We start from the raw sequence: 16,381 nt of genomic DNA, 5'->3' as shown, positions 1-16,381 counted from the left end.
TAGAAGCAATGTGACATGGTAGGTGAAAGCACTGTCTGAACAGAAGACAAAATTTGATTATCCATTCCCATGGGATAGAATCACAGCTCTGAGTTTGATCTCAAGAGTGCCATGCCCCTTCCCTGGAAAGAAAGAAAGAGTAGGTTCAGGAAGAACAGGGGCAAAGTCCTATTGGTTCAGATGGCCGGCAGTGGCCTTTCAGCAAAGTTTGAGGAGCTGCTAACAATGGCAGATACCGGGGCTGGTGGGAGAGAAAGCAGAGAGGACAAGTGGCTTGGCCAAGGGCTCAGCACCCATGCCCACTCGTGCGCACCCCACACAAGGGGACACAGAGGGCCTTACTGGTTACACTGATGAAGGATTCTGTTGAACTCTATAAATCTGCCCCTTCAATCATGTGGCAACCCTCATTTGAAGGCCAAGCTTATGGCTCCCACTAGCTTCTCTTGTCCTTCAATGCCAGTTTCTACATCTTCCCTCACACATCCTACTTCCTTAGGCCCCACCCCAGCAAGCAGAGTCTCTTCTAGAACTTCAACCTGTCACAATGCCTCTTAAAATGTGACACCCAAAAGATGTACACTGGAGCATCTTTAATAATTATTCATAACAGCCAAACCTAGAAAGCAACCTAGGTCTCAGATAAGTGCAAAAATGGGATACAGAAGCTGAGTACATCTACTTCATAAACTGCTGATCAGTCTTTACCGCTTTTTACCAAAATATGGAGTAACATGTACTATGCCCATAAGATACTGAGAAAAGGCAGAAAAATTACAAGCATTGAAAAGAGAGCTTGCTAAGCATCAAAAAGGCCGGAAGAAAATACCACAAAATAATCGGGAATTTTTCTTAGTGACTTTTTTTCCGTATTTTCCAAATTTTCCTTATTGAACATAGAATAGTTTGAAACGAAAATAAATGGACTAGACAAGAAATTGCAAATGGCCTCTGACACATACAAGACTTAGAGAGACTAAGAATTCACATAATTTTAACATTTAACCCACACATTACAGTAGTCTTCTTTTAAACAGATCATATTTCTAAAATGACTCAGATTCATTTAAGGCCTTTTACTGTATAGATCTTCCATGACTTATGATGAGGTTACACCCCAATAAACTCAACATAAGCTGAAAACACATTTAATACACCTAACCTAATGAACAATGGAAACAGTGAAAGACTTTATTTTCTTGAGCTCCAAAATCACTGCAGATAGTGGCTGCAGCATGAAACTAAAAGACGTTTCCTCCTTGGAAGAAAAGCTATGACCAACCTAGACAGCATATTATAAAGCAGAGACATTACTTTGCCAAGAAAGGTCCCTAATGAATGAACATCAGAGCTGAGCCTAGTTACCTTGTATCTTCTTAGAACACTTGCATTAGACTACACTTAGGTAAAATCATGTAACACAAAGCTAATTTTTTAATTAAGTGTTGAATATCTCATGTAATTTATTGAATACTATACTGAAAGTAAAAAACACAACAATAACCCTCATGATCTCAGGGCTGACTGGGAGCTGTATCTGCCACTGCCCAGCATCATAAGACAGTACCATACTGCCTACAGAAAACATCAAAATTCAAAGTTCAGTTGCTACTGGAAAAGTATTGCTTTTGCATCATCAGAAACTCAAAAAAACTGTAAGGTAAACCATCATAAGTTGGGGACTGTTTATATAGTATATATTATTTTAGGGACATTTAAATCATCCCCAAGCTATTAATATTAGCAAAAGTCAAAAGATAACAACTGTTGGTGAGGATGTGGAGAAAAAAATTCTTGTGCATTGTTGGTGGAAATGTAAATTGGCCCAGTCACTGTAGAAAATAGTACGGAAATTCCTCAGAAGAATTAAAAATAGACCTACCATATAATCCAGTAATTTCACTTCTGGGTATTGTGTCCAAAGAAAATGAAATAGAGACATTTCATGTTCAAAGAAAATGAAGCCATTACCTCAAACAGATGTCTACAGTCCCCTGTGCACTTCAGTATTATTCACAACAGCCAGATATGGACGCAACCTAAATTCCCATCAATGAATGAATGGATAAAGAAACTGTGATCCAGATACACATGCACATACACACACACGTAAGAACATTACTCAGTCTTTAAAAAGGAATCCCTGCCATTTGCAACAGCATGGATGAACCTAAAGGACACTATGCAAAAACAAGACAAATGCTGCACGATCTCAGTTATATTGACTATACTAGTTTTTCAGAAGCGGAAGTCATAGTAACAATGGAAGGAAAGGTGGTTATGAGGGACCAGGGGTAGCGGAAAGGAGAAGATATTGCGCAAAGGGTAAAAACTTTCAGCTACAGATGTATACATTCTGCAGACCTAGGATTCACCATGGTAAATAATAATGCCTATATTATTATATTATTACTATATGATCATATAGTAAATAATAATGTATAACATACTTGAAATTTGCTAAAAGTGTAGTTTGGATTCCAGTGTTCTAACCACCATAAATAAAACTACATGAGGTGATGGATATGTTAATCAGTTTGACTGCAGTCATCATTTTACAATGTATCAAATCATCACACTGTATACCTTAAATATAGACAATTTTCATTTGTCAATCACAGTTTAATTAAATGGGGATAAAACCCACAAGACATCAGCCAGGTGTACTACAGTCTACACTGTGTACTTCTGAAACACTACGCAGAAGCTGTATCTTTACACACTAAATCACACTTTAAATGCAGTAGTAGCATTTTCTTTTAGAAAAATAACCTTCAGAAGATCCTTTTGTAAGCAACAGATGTTTTTAAACATAAAGAGTCATCTCTACTACTTATCTGTTCCCTATACTAAGGGGCTCAATGCTCGCTAGTTTCTATTTATACATTCTAGTCTATTCCACCTTCAACTTTTCCCCTTTCACTTAATCATAGTTGACATGAAGATTAAACGTATGGCAATTGTGTCTGTTGCACAAGACAATGAAACGATGCAAGTGTTTCTAAACTCTCATTCTTGTCAGATTTTACCTGCCCAAGTCCTCTGAAAAAAAAGAAAAAGGTCTTCTTTGCTCCCCTCTGTCTTTGGTCAATAGCAATGGTAGCTCCTCTCTCCCCGCTCCTCACTTTTCCACCCAGCTCTTAACTTGTCTTCACAGGTTTCAACTTCTGGGCAGCGGGTAAAGGAATTTCCATGCTACACTTTTTGCAGCCACACCCACAGAGGACCCAGGGACTGCCCCCTCGCCTGCAGGTACCAAGAGCAGCCTGATACAGAGACACACGAGAAGCCACAAAAGCCTGAAGAGGCATGCTCACCATCACCAGTCCCAAGGCCCATCACATATACTGACGACAGCACCGGACTGGCCCAGTAGAGGTACACTATATTCATTTTCAAAAGCAGAATTACCAAATATTTAAATAAAAGTACCGCCATCACATATACCACCTGTAACACAACGTAGTGTTACTATGTCAATTTCCAAAGGGATGTGTTATCAGTTTCACATGATTCCATTTTCCAGCTTCTCATATTATAAAGATGCATAAATCTATAAATAAATAAATCTGTAAATCATTTTTTTTAAATCCTCTTTTGTTAAGACACGAGTCCCAACTATCATTTCACAGAATATACTTAAAAGAGTCTTTCCCAACCTCCTAAAGAAAACTGCACCCGATAGCATGCTTTGGCCCATTACGGGGGTTTTCCCTCACGCCAGGGCAAGCTGCTTGCTTCAGTGAAAAGGCTCACTTGGAAACATGTGTTCAGCACTAGCAGAGCATAGAATGGGAAACCAGAAGCAGCAGCAGCCAGACCTTGGGTCCACAGCCTCTGTCTAATGCCATGTGCATCTCCAGAACACTTGCACTCCCCTGCAGCTGGCTCAGCCATGGCTCAGAACCATGGGAATCTTATCCTTGAACTTCTTCCTCCTCTTCTCCTCCACAGAATTATCTCCCCCCGCCCCCGCCACTCCCAGGTTCCTTGCACCAGCCACTTCATGACCCCACAGGCACCTCCAAGTACAAAGAAGAGACGGGAAGAGGACTCACCCACTGAGGACCACGATGAAGTCCATGACATTCCAACCATTGCGGAGGTATGATCCCTTATGGAAGATGAACCCCAGGGCCACGATTTTGATCCCAGCTTCAAAGCAAAAGATCCCAATGAAATAGGGTTCTGTCTTCTCCTGCGGGATGAAGAACAGAGGTGTTGGTAAGAGGAGGACTGTTTCAACCAAGGCACTCCCTGCCTAGCTACCCCTCTGCTCTGACTTTTCCTGTCTCCTACAGGACACCAGGCTGCCTGTGCTGAGCCAGGCCCATGTACAGCTGGGAAGTGAGGGTGCTGCAGGACTCATAGAGTGCACAAGAGCAAGGGAAGCCAGCTGCAGAAGTGGGTGGATGTGGGGCTCACACCCAGGACCAGCTGTCTTCCCAAGGCAAATACTGATGGTGCTGGCTTTGCCTGGAAGGGGCTGGCATTCCCACAGATGGTCATCACTTATACTGGAAGCTTAAGAGTCCTTTCTCATCCATGGGTAATCAGACTGGAACCACTTACCCATTTGTTTGGATTTTAAGCATTTTCTTTGTTCTCTTTGGGAGGGGTACTTTAGACACATGGATAATTTCTTTACAGAGAATATGGACAAACATTTAGGAAGTTCAGAACCATGAAGGCACACAGGCTTTGAGCATCCTTCATGCTCTCTCCTTTACTCTCCCTTTTTCCTCTCATTCTCAAAGTCCCCCAGGAAGAAGAGAGAAGAAAGCGGACCCTGGGCCTGTCCTTTCTTCTTGCCTGGCTGCCATGTGCTATAGACACAGAACTTCCTGGGAGCAGAAATTTAAAAGGTCAGTCCTCTTTATGAATCCCAGTGAGACTTGTCACCAACCTGTTCCTCAGCAAAGAACAAATTCACAGAAGTGTAGAGTAGGAAAAGAGAGAAGGGGGCCAGGTGATGAAGCAAAGGAGAAGGAAACCAGGGAAGAAGAGGAACAGGGGGAAAGAAAGATGAGAAGGAGAGAGGCACCTACCAGTCTGCGGGACATTGGAGTCTTGTCATCCTCAGGAAGATGTTGCTCCAGGGCCAAGACGATGCAATTGGCAATGATGGTGGCCAAGATCATGTACTCAAACGGCGTGGGAAAGGAGGAGTTAAGAAACAGAATCACCAAAGAGAGAAGGACAGCCTCTAAGATGGCTATGTACATCCATACACAAACTTCATCAACCCACATCATGCCTGTGCAGTCAGCACGATTGACAGGAGCAGACCGGCAGGCAGAACAGTGGCTGGTCCTAAGCACACGGAACTAGAAACGTTTCTGATCAGACTCTGAAGACAAAGCATTTTCTCAAGGAAAGGAAGAATGCAGTCAGTAAATAATGTATTAGACATATGGTAGACATTCCAGATTCTTAGTGAATTCAGTGACATATCTGGGAATTAACCAGAACCGAAAAAGGAAGTGGGACAAAGAGAGGAAGAAACAATGATGCTGTTGCAGGCTTGATGTTCTTTCTCTATCTTCAAACCACTGATGCTCCAGCAAGGATCCAGCTGCGGCTGTTTGTGGCTGTCTCTGGCAATCACATCTGGAGTGCCCTTCTCTTGAAGCTCTGCTCAACTGAATAGAAGAAGGGCCCTTAGAAAAGGAGCCATTCTCTCCATGAGCTCCCTTTTATGTTAATATCCAGTTCAGGATAATATTTAATGGGTCTGGGAGAAACTAGCTTTGTCCCATTTTATTTTCTCCTAAGCTTCTACATCTAAAGGAAGCAGAGACACATATCATGAGCTTGCATCCAGGGCACCGAAGTCGGGGCCTCTAGGAATCAAACTACAAATGAGAGGATAATGAATTCAGGCTTTGTTTTCTGTTGCATTTTTCTGAAGAGAGGTGAGTGGGCTCCCTGCAACTTTTAGAAAAACAGGACTATGATTCCAGTGCCAGCATCCTGGCTCCCGCAGAAAGGTTGTGCTGTAAAACCAGGGGGAGGCGGGAGTGGGGAACTTCTAGAAAAAAGGAGAGGGAATCACCAGCTCCAGAGTCATTCTGCACATGGGATTTCATTCTATAACTACTGTTGCGACAAACAGGAGTGAGCTGCTGCCGCTGGTCTTGCTGAACAACCTGTGATCTGGCAGCGTCTGGAATCCAGGCGGGAGCAACAGGTAGTAAGTGCAGTGAAGTGGAGGGAGAGGAAGGGATCTTGTCTCCCCCCTACCCCCATTCAGGCTAGCTGTGCAGGACATAGGGCCCAGAGCCCTCCCTAGGTGGCACACGAGGAGGACAAACCATAAACACGTCCCCTGATGCTTCGTCATCCCCACCAGGTTATATGTGGCTGTGAACATCAATGGTCAAAGGGCACTCACACATCCCTGACAGACGGAGGGGAGGGGGGTCTGTGCAGGATGCAACTCGCCCGCCAGTTGCTCTGGTCCTGATGCTAGAATGGTAGGTTGCAGGGGGTGAGATGGTCAGCTTGCATCCGAGCCTCCAGAACCTTTCTTTTTCATTTAGCAGCACCTCCTCCCTGCCCCCATCCATCCCTGAGTCACAGCCCCAACAGCTGGCTGTCTTCCTTTCCCACACACCCAACACTCGCCCAGGACTCATACCCTCAGGACAGTTCTGCCAGCTTCTGCTGTCCTGCAGGGCAAAACAGCCAGATCTGAAAACGAGATGGGGCTCAGAGAACCTCAGCGCCAGCCTCCTGCCTCCACACCCCACTGTGCTTACTGAAACCCACTCAGTCAGAGGAGAGCCTCACCGCACCACACAGAAAGCCCCCCAGCCATCTTGCCATCCCTTCTGCTTCGGTCTCTCTGGGTACCAAGCTAGGCCCCTGAGAGCCAAACACTCTAGCAAACACACCTCAGAGATGCTCATCTCACTTAACGTGCCTACATTCTTGTGACAAGTTCCCCCACACAGCTAGTCCACAGACAAACTGAATTCCCATAGTTTCATCTTTGCTTCTGCACCATAATTTCACCCCAGAGTGCCCCAGACGTGAATTCATCCTGAGGTCGGGCGCTCTACAAGGCCTAAAGGAACATCCCTCTCAAGGATGCATGTATTTGACATTTTCAAAATTTTAAGCCAAAGGATCACTGCTCTGAGTAGGCCCTTAGACATAAGACTGCAGGCAGAGGGTTTGGGTTGGGAGGATGTGGAAACAGGGTCTTCTCAGAACCTATGAATTACCAAACTCTCACTTTTAGATTCTAGCCTCCTAGGCCTTGGGTGGTGCCATTTATTGAGCCCTCGTGAATTCTCAGCCATCCAGATACCTGACCAGTCACAGGAAATCTAACTTGTCAGCCTCTCTCCTGCTGTAAGCATCCTGTATGGTGATGGCCACACCTTGCTGAGGTTGGTAGCCTGTGGTAGCCCTGTGTCTACCACAACGCTGATCTGTCTGCACCTGGACATTCTGGGCTAGGTGAGCTTACTGATCTGAACAGAGAGTTCTGTGCTTAGGTTATCTGACTGGGATGCAGAGGTGTGAAGTGGGTGTGAGGATGGGTGGCAGAGGGGGTCCAGAAGCCCAAGTGGACTAGGTGAAAGAGAGAAGGGGGCCAGGGAAATCTTAAGAGAGAAGAACAGGAGAGAACACCCAACCCTACCCAGGCCCCAGCCACTCCCCCTTGTAGCTCTTCCCTTCAACCTTCCGTCTGCTTCTCTTTCTGAAAAAAGGACAAAGAACGGGCCCTTACATCTCAGTGCTTTTGCTTCCTCCTGCAATGGCCTTTCTCCTCTCTTCTTGGTCATATATCAAGATCAAGGTGAAATATCACCTGGCCTGTAAAGGTTTCTCCCTGTGCCCCCCAGCTCTCCGCAGGGTGCAATTTCATCATCACATTGATCTCCCCAAGAAACTCTACCTGGAAAGCAGGGCCGGGGTTTGTTCACGTCTCCACCGGCGGGGCTCAGCAGAGCTCCAGACACAGAGAAGAAGCTCACTCAGTGTTCAGCGCAGGCTGAGTGAAAGGGAGGCGTCCCCGTATGTGAGCTGCAGCTCCGCTGAGGAGCCATCATAATGACCAGGCTGTAGTCACTCCCGCTGGCTTGGACCCCCACCTGGGAGCTGACTCAGGGGCACTGCTCCCGGTCTTCCCGAAACAGAACTTCAGGCCCTTAACAAGGGCTCTGATGTACCTCCCAGGGAAAGAGCCTGGGCTGCAAGGAAGGGCCTGCAGGGTACAAGGATGCACCTCACAGGACAGACAAAGACGTGCTCAGAAAGGTCAAAGGCAACTCCGCGTTGCCAAGGCCTCAAAGAGCAACACCCGTCATGAAACAGAACAGGCTTGCCTGTCCTTTACCACCTCCCAGAGTTTGCTCAAACTCTTGTCCCTTGAGTCAATGATGCCATCCAACCACCTTAGTCTCTGTCATTCCCTTCTCCTCCTGCCTTCAATCTTTCCCAGCATCAGAGTATTTTTCAACGAGTCGGCTCTTCACATCAGGTGGCCAAAGTATTGAAGATTCAGCATCAGTCCTTCCAATGAGTATTCAGGGTTGATTTCCTTTCAGATTGACTGGTTTGATCTCCTTGCTGTCAAAGTGACTTTCAAGAGTTTTCTCCAGCGCCTCAGTTTGAAAGCATCAATTCTTCTGTGCTCTCTATGGTCCAACTATCACATCCATACATGACTACTGGAAAAACCACAGCTTTGACTAGACGGACCTTTGTCAGCCAAGTGATGTACGCATATTAACTCTTCAAAAAGAGAAACCAGCATGCATAGAAGATCCCTTTAATGAAAAAAAGATTTTATCAGAGCAAAGGAAAAAAGTCTGTCTTGTTAGAAGGATAATGAGTTTTCTTGGGGTAGTAGGATTTCTTCTTTGCTCCTTAATGCAGTGTGTTATAATGAGCATGTATTCATATACAGCTGTGAAATCAATTAAAGCTAGATTTATTCTGAAACAAACAAGTAAACAAACCAACATAAAAACCCATACCAACCTGAGGGTCATGGAAATTATTAGATCAAGATTTCTGAGAGGATCAAATGCAGAAGAACAAAGAGACTGGACCAAATGAGGAAATGGCCATGGAAGTTCTTTGAAACCTGCAAAGCTGCCTCTTCTGCATCTGTCTCACTGTCTGCTTGCTAGGGGCCTCATTTTATAAACTTTCTTGGCAAGCTCCCCAAACACCCCTTTACTCCTTTCTCCCTCTGAGCCCGTTAATGAGGACCTGTGTCACTCCAACTCTCCCTTCCCCGTCTCACAGCTTCAAGACAATCATTAGGGAAATGATAAAAATAGGTTTCCTCATTGATTTATCTCTGTTACCCAATGCTCCTTCCTTTGAATGGTTGACTTGTTTCCTTAGCAACACAGCTAATTCAAGCAGCACAACTTGGCCTGCACACCTGCTATTTGTTCATCTCCTTTCCTGAAGCCCAGAGAGCTGGGGCAGGGGACAGGGAGGGCTGCCCTCCCGGCGAGCCGCTGGCTACCATGGTGGTGCTGGCTCTACCTGTCCACAGAGCCCTGGTGGCCGGGCCTGGGCACTGCCTTCCCTCTGCCCACCCTGCAGGGACTGATGTGAAGGTACAGGACTGAGAAGGACTTGGGGCCCATGCAGCAAACCTGGGTGCCCCCAGCGAGACAAGCATCTCTGTACCACCTGGGTGCTGATCCTAGGTCCCTTCTACTCTCAGCAGCTTCATCTCAGAGCTGTGAGGCTGGAACTCTGAGGAGACTGAATGAGCTCAGAGGGGCCGAGGGCCCACCAGAGGCACAGGCAGGCAGATGGAATGCTGTGCTCCCATTCCAACCCCAGGACTGGTGGAGCATGTGCTGTTGTGGGGGGCAGCCTGTGGGTGCCTAGGCCATTCCTGTAAACTCCTGGGGGAGTCCAGAATAGCACAGTCTCAGGATAGCAGGCCTCAGGACCCATCTTCATCCCTCACCCCAGGACCAAAGCACACTCCCTATGGGCAAGTCTGTCTCCTTTCCTCCTGTCCACCCTTGACTCCTGTTTGGGGATGCCCAATTCTAAGAGATTCATTTTGATATTTGGCAAAACTAATACAATTATGTAAAGTTTAAAAATAAAATAAAATTAAAAAAAAAAAAAAAGAAGAAGACAGCCTGGGCATCATTATGCACAATCTTCTACTCACAGGTGCACAGACACATTCTAACAAGTGGAATGTTGACTCAAAGACAGTCTTGGGGAAGGGGGTGCTGCCAAGTCTGTGATTTCTTCAGCATCAAAGGGATAGTTTAAAAATGAATGATAGTGAAATCTAGCTATCCAAGACCTTCGGGCTGCCTTTTTAATATGAGAAGAATCAGAATCTCTCTCGTGACCTGGAATGCGATGGAGAATATGTAGTTTGGCAATGGAAACCAGAGCCACGGTTCTCCACAAGGCACCCCAACATGGTACTAAAGTCAGGGAAAACCACCACCACCCATTCCTCCAGAGCCAAACAAGGACAACGTGAGGATCAAAGTCTAAGATGACATGTGAATCTGCACACACTACTACGTATAAAATAGATGATCAACAAAGGCTTACTGCATATATAGCATAGCAGTCTGCTCAATACTCTGTAATGAATGACCTATAATGGAAAAGAATCTGAAAAAGAACAGCTACATGTATATGCATAACTGAATCACTTTGTTGTACACCTGAAATGAACACAACATTGTACATCAACCATACTCCAATATAAAATAAATATTTTTTAAAAGAAACCTTTGAAACCGCAAGGTGCTACACACACACACAGTCATTTTTATTCTCCTGCTAAATCCATCTTTAAGCATCAGCTGTGGCTTGAAGCTTTGGGGGAAGCATCTGTGAGTGGTCACAGCCGCCGGGAGTGCGCTGGCTGGCTGCAGCCAGGGGCTGACATTGAAGAGACCCACAGCAATAAAGGATTGAAAAGAAAATTATGGTAATGAGTCTCCGGGAAGAGAGCAAAGACATTTGGCCCAGAACCTCCTGGGAATATGGAAAGCACATCCAAACAGCAGTCCCCAGAGGAGGATTCATGAAGCTGATGGCTCTGATGCAATCTTTCCCAGTGATCAGAAGGGACATTCATCACACCCAAGGCCAGGGCTAAGAATGGGAGGGGTTGGACCATCATAGAGGTCCGGCTCTGGCTCCTACAGACCCTGATGGAAATGCAGTGAGATAATGCTGGTGAGATCATATCCCCTGCCTGGGCCATGGATAACGATACATCTGCCCTAGAGGGACGAGAAGTAGGGCAGAGACGGGACCTCATGCCTAAACCCCAGACATGGACAGGGGCACCACCATTGTCTCCACAGACACTGTCTGCACCCCTCCCAGAGGCCAGGATGCTCACAGGAAAAGTCGTCTCCCAGCCTTTCCACACATGCCGTGTGTACAGTTCTTCAATGCTTCCCAGACTGAAAAGAAAATCCAAACCAGCCCTGGTAGGCCTGGGGCCAGCTCTCCTTCCTGGAAAGATGTTTCACCTTCTCTCCAGATCATGGGATGAAGTAGGAGTGACTATGAGATAAAAAGATGATGAGCCAAGAGGGCTTTCTAACACTCTCAGCAAGCCTTCGCAGCTCTGCCTGACCTAGGTTCAGAGGTTAGAGGTCAGGTTCAGAGGTCAAAGGCCAGATTCAGAGGTAAGTCATGGTCCAAGGGAGCCTAGGCTCAGAGGCTAACATGCTCCTGGATAGGCTCCTCCTGGACTTCTTTGAACCTGCTTCTGTGGCTGACCCAGCAGGACAGAGTATCCAAAGAAGTCTCATTCAGAAAAGGAAATAGAGAGAGACATTGCATTCTTTGGGGTTATGAGGGGTTACTGATAAATTTTTCAATTTCCTGAAAGACAACATTAAGCATCTGAATTTATCAATGTATGAACCACTCTCATATCTGGGGCAAGTCACGCCCTCAACTCCACCCCCAACTCTTTTCTCAGTCCTTATTTTTAGGTTCCCAGTCTCTGTCCCAAACTTATGGATGGGGTGGATGACACATAGCCACTGAAGGGCAGGAGGGCTAAACCCCAATGTTCACTCTTGTGATAGAACAATCAGTACACAATTCTGACTGCAATTCTGGAAATCCATCCTGGATCTGTCCTGCCTTTCCCATCCCCATTACAGCAGAAACACACTGCTAACAAGCAGGAAAATGAGGTGGAAGGCTCTGCATACTTCACGTTGCCCCATTTCATTATCTCATCGCTTCCTTATTGGAATTTTTCTCACCACCCAACTCGCCTTAAAAAAAAAAACATAACAAAACAGATTGAAAAACCAAACTCCTTTCTCTTTTTTTAAAACAAAACAAAACAAAAATGTGTCATGTGACTTCCAGCCTTAACATCAGTTTTTTAACTTTGGTTTCCACGGTGGTGGGATGCAACCTACCATCACCATGACAACAGCTGCCTCTGTTCAAATTCACCATCTGACAGGCAGTCCTGAACACACCTCTCTCCCTCTCTCTGTCAAGAAGATGGAAATGCCATTACACCTACTCCTAAAGACTGAAATCCTAATGAATGAAAGACAAAGGAAGCAATGTTGAAAATAGAGCAAAGAGGCAGAGAACCCCCCGAAAAGGCTTTCTGCCCATACAGCCCTCTGCTCTCATAGGGAGGTCAATGGACTCAGTTACTCAAAACAAAAGATCCCCAGCACTAACCCTGCAATGTTGGCTGTGTAGCTACATTGAACTTTTCATTGCTTTTAGACCAAACAACTCCCATCTCACTCCCATGTCCCTGCCCTCTATATAAAAAGACTGAAAGGAAGTTCACATCATTGCCAACATGGTTAACCAGTGCTCAGTCTCAGCTGAGCCCCAGTTCCAAAAGGATGGGAAGTGGTGATTCTGTGAAACTCAGCCAGCACCGGCTTCCCTCCCTCTCTTCTCTCGCTGACAGACAGCTGGATAAGCCTTAACAAATTCCCTTTTTGTGTGTCACGCTGAATCCTGGACTCAAAACGCTGTCATTTGACACAGAGTTTCGGTGATCAGGAGACAAATGATTGAATGCTACAGAAAAGGGAAGAAAGAAAGGGGAAATATTAAAAGCCTCTGGAAGGAAAACAAAACAGTGGTGGGAAAATTACCTGTTTCAGAAGCCAAAATCTGTGTTTTGATGACACTCTGATGAATTCAAGCCCATCAAGCCTTTCTGGCAGCAACGTGTGTTTTAGGCAAAGAATGTGGGCCGCCATCAGCAACCACACCCAAGACTGTAGCCTACTCCACATCCCCACTGACTCTGTGGGGCTCAGATGGTACTCTGAATGCAGAAAGAAAAGGAAAAGCCTTCTGTGAAAGAGTCCACAGATCATCTCTGGCAGAAGGTTTTGTTTTCCTCAAAAAACCCTTCTATTGCACCCCAACATTCAAAGGCACCTATGAGCCTCCAAATCACATGAGACAATGTTGACAGCACTAAGGATCCTCAGCTTATAAAAAGAAGACTGAAGAGAGACATCATAGCTCTTGGCAAATATCTGAAGGGCTAGCTTGTCAGAGGGGACGCTGAAACTGTCTAAGTTCTTCCGAAGGGCAAGGCTGAGACCACTGGATGGAGCGGCCACTCAAAGGCAAATCTGGGGCAATTCAGAGAAGTTCCACAAGCAAATGGACTATATTGTTAAGTAGCAAACTAAGTGTTGCAAGAATAAATGTTTAAAAACCATCCTCCCTAAAAGAGAGAAAAGCCCTGGTGCATAGCAAGTGTCAATTTCTGGAGTGTAAACCTGTCTCCATGGCAAACTCAAGCTACCAACTTGACACCCATACACACGGAGTTGGGAAGAGATACACACAATTGAAACCCACATGCTGTGACTAGCCAGTTCCACACACCACTCACTGCAAGCACCATGTCCCCAGAAAACCATCAAGGATACTAGAGATGCCTAAATTTGACAGCAGTTGAGCTGGACAACCCTCCGACACACAAGGAGTTAACAAACAGGAAGGAAGAATGTCAATGAATCTTCAGTCACTTGCTCAAGGGCCTCCTGGGTCAGCAAGACACTCTGCCCCTTAGACTTGAGATGCTCCCCTAGCAGACCTGCCTTCTGGAAGTCTGAAGCATCACCCTTAGCATAGAAGGCTAGGGACCTGTGCAGCCAGATGTGTGCAAGAAGCAGCCACAGGTGAACCGTCTGCCAACACCATGAAAAAGAAGAATCAATCACCCCATTCTTTCAGGCTGAATTCTGGGAGGCCCCTCCACTATATCACTGTGGCTATAAGACAACTGAGAGTAAGCAACCAAGACACGTGATTAAAAGCATATTTCAAAGAAACATATCAGGTAAAGGCTCTCCTCTTCTTCTAGATCATCAGTGGATCTCAGCCTGTCTACACAGCAGAATCACCTGGGAGGCTTTTAAAAATTAAAGATACAGGTATTCCATCTTTAGAAATTCTAATTTAATTCATTTCAGCTACTGTCTGGGCATCAGAATATCCAGGACTCAGGCTGATTTTCACGTGCATTCAGGGAGAAGAACACTGCCTTCCATGGTGAAGGCAGTGACAGCTAAAGGTGCCCTCAAGTCACGAGAGATAACAAATGAGGAAACTAGAATCCCAGGGGCACCTCGGTAAGAAATGAGAAGTGCCTTAGAGTTCCGTTAGCTAATTCAGCACACTCATTTTATAGATGTAGAAACTGAAATCACAGAAGGAATAAGATTTTTCCAGAGCCAGGACTAGAAACCTCTTTGGATTCCTGAAAAGCTTAGGAATCTATTATCAGAGCAATCAAATAAAACTCCCTTGGCTTCCTGGCTTGAATGGAGGCTTCTAAAAGAAAGGGATCTTTTTATTGACTTTACTTCTCCATCCCTACTTGACCGTTCTCAAGAGCGTCTCTCTTAAGGTTAGGGTCTGGATGGTTTACTCTCTCAGGACCACTGAAGAGTCCAGAAAACACTGTGAAATAAGTACATGCTGGAGCATCCAATCTCCCATCTACTGAGACGTGGTCCTTGCACTAGGTAGAAGCTCAGTGCCTGTTAACTACTACCATTTCATAACATTCTCAAGCAACATTTTGGGAGAAGGAAATATTAGCCATTGTTCTGAACCACTGCCTCCCATTCTCATAATCCATTCTCATGGATCGCCTCCCAATCCCATTCACAGATTCAACTGGATCCGTGCTGGTTGGCTTCTCTTGAATTTTCCTTCTCTGGTCCATTCCTCCTTTTTTCTTAATTAAGTCCTTTTTTATTAATCATGACCTCCGCCTTCGATGCCCTAACCTAGAGAAACACTAAAAATATGTATCTGCTCACTAAAAATGGGAGGAAAACATCCCAGAAAGAGGATGAAGGGACAGAAGGATGATGAGTACACAAAGACTGAAGAAAGCACAGAGGAAATGTGATCAACGAAGTCCTGAACCGAGAGTCAGGAGCACTGGATTCCAGCCCGGCCTCAGTCACTTACTGAGAGACCAGCGGCAGTCACTTACCCTCTCTGACCCTCGGCTTTGATGTGCGTTTCTCTAGGTCCCTGTAACTCTAATATCCTATTAGTCTGTGGTGCTAACATGTAACATGATGGGAAGGGAAGTGAGACAGAGAGGAGGAGCCTCCATTATTACAATGGAGAGAAGCCACCTTTGGAGAAGCTACTGACATCCAACAATAACAACCAAAGCAGAGTCCTGGCACACCTAGGCATGCCTTTCAAGTCTCTACAGTGGAAACATTTCTAAACTTTCAATAACAGAAGCTCCGTGACAATTGGCTAGAAATACCTCCATGAGATAGTTAAAGAAAAGTCAGAATCCTCAAAATGGGGGCCCCGGGGGTGAACTTAAGGCTGCTTTTATAAACCTACTGGAAGCCTTTCCTACACTCTCTACTGAGATAGTAAAGTCGTTCCTGCACCCCCTCTGTCCCCACAACCCCCATTTTCCTCAACTAGCCACAAAGCCAGAAGCATTCAGTAAAAGATGAAACTCCAGGAAAAAAGTCATAAAAGTTGCTTCCTCCCACTATCACTCACACTATGGGTGCCCTGGAAAAGGGAGGGCTGAGAATAGACTTTTTGAGAGCTGGAAAACAGAAAATGGACTTTCTATGCTAATATTAAAAAGAAAAGGAGAATTGGCACTTCCAAATCAAAAGTCCCTGCAGAGTGATGAAGAGAGTCTGACAATGGAGCTTTTGGTGAAGACAGGAGACAAAAATAGCAAACAGCCCCAATTCCAACTGATGCTCACATTCCAATGACACAGGACAAATTGTCACAGACCCATTTCGTGGTGCTGGGGAAGAGATCTTTGCTCTTTTCCCATCTACTGATTCCTTACTCCTCCATTGGTTTAGCCTCATAGCCAGCAGGTGCA

General features: G+C 45.5%; 1 protein-coding gene across 1 annotated transcript in view; it reads right to left on the bottom strand.

The window, feature by feature from the left end:
* The window catches only part of CACNA1E (calcium voltage-gated channel subunit alpha1 E), a 329,827-nt gene that overhangs the window by 296,337 nt on the left and 17,109 nt on the right, over positions 1-16,381 (bottom strand). Inside the window, exons 2-3 of the mRNA XM_055582870.1 lie at positions 5,049-5,154; positions 4,059-4,198 (exon numbers count right to left, since the gene is read on the bottom strand). Coding sequence (XP_055438845.1) covers positions 4,059-4,198; positions 5,049-5,154 — 246 coding nt within the window. The remainder of the gene's footprint in view (positions 1-4,058; positions 4,199-5,048; positions 5,155-16,381) is intronic.

The sequence above is a fragment of the Bubalus kerabau genome, chromosome 5 (genome assembly GCF_029407905.1).
Source record: "Bubalus kerabau isolate K-KA32 ecotype Philippines breed swamp buffalo chromosome 5, PCC_UOA_SB_1v2, whole genome shotgun sequence".
Taxonomy (NCBI): Eukaryota; Metazoa; Chordata; class Mammalia; order Artiodactyla; family Bovidae; genus Bubalus; species Bubalus kerabau.
The sequence above is the reverse complement of the archived record's forward strand: the minus strand, read 5'-3'. Positions and strand labels throughout refer to the sequence as shown.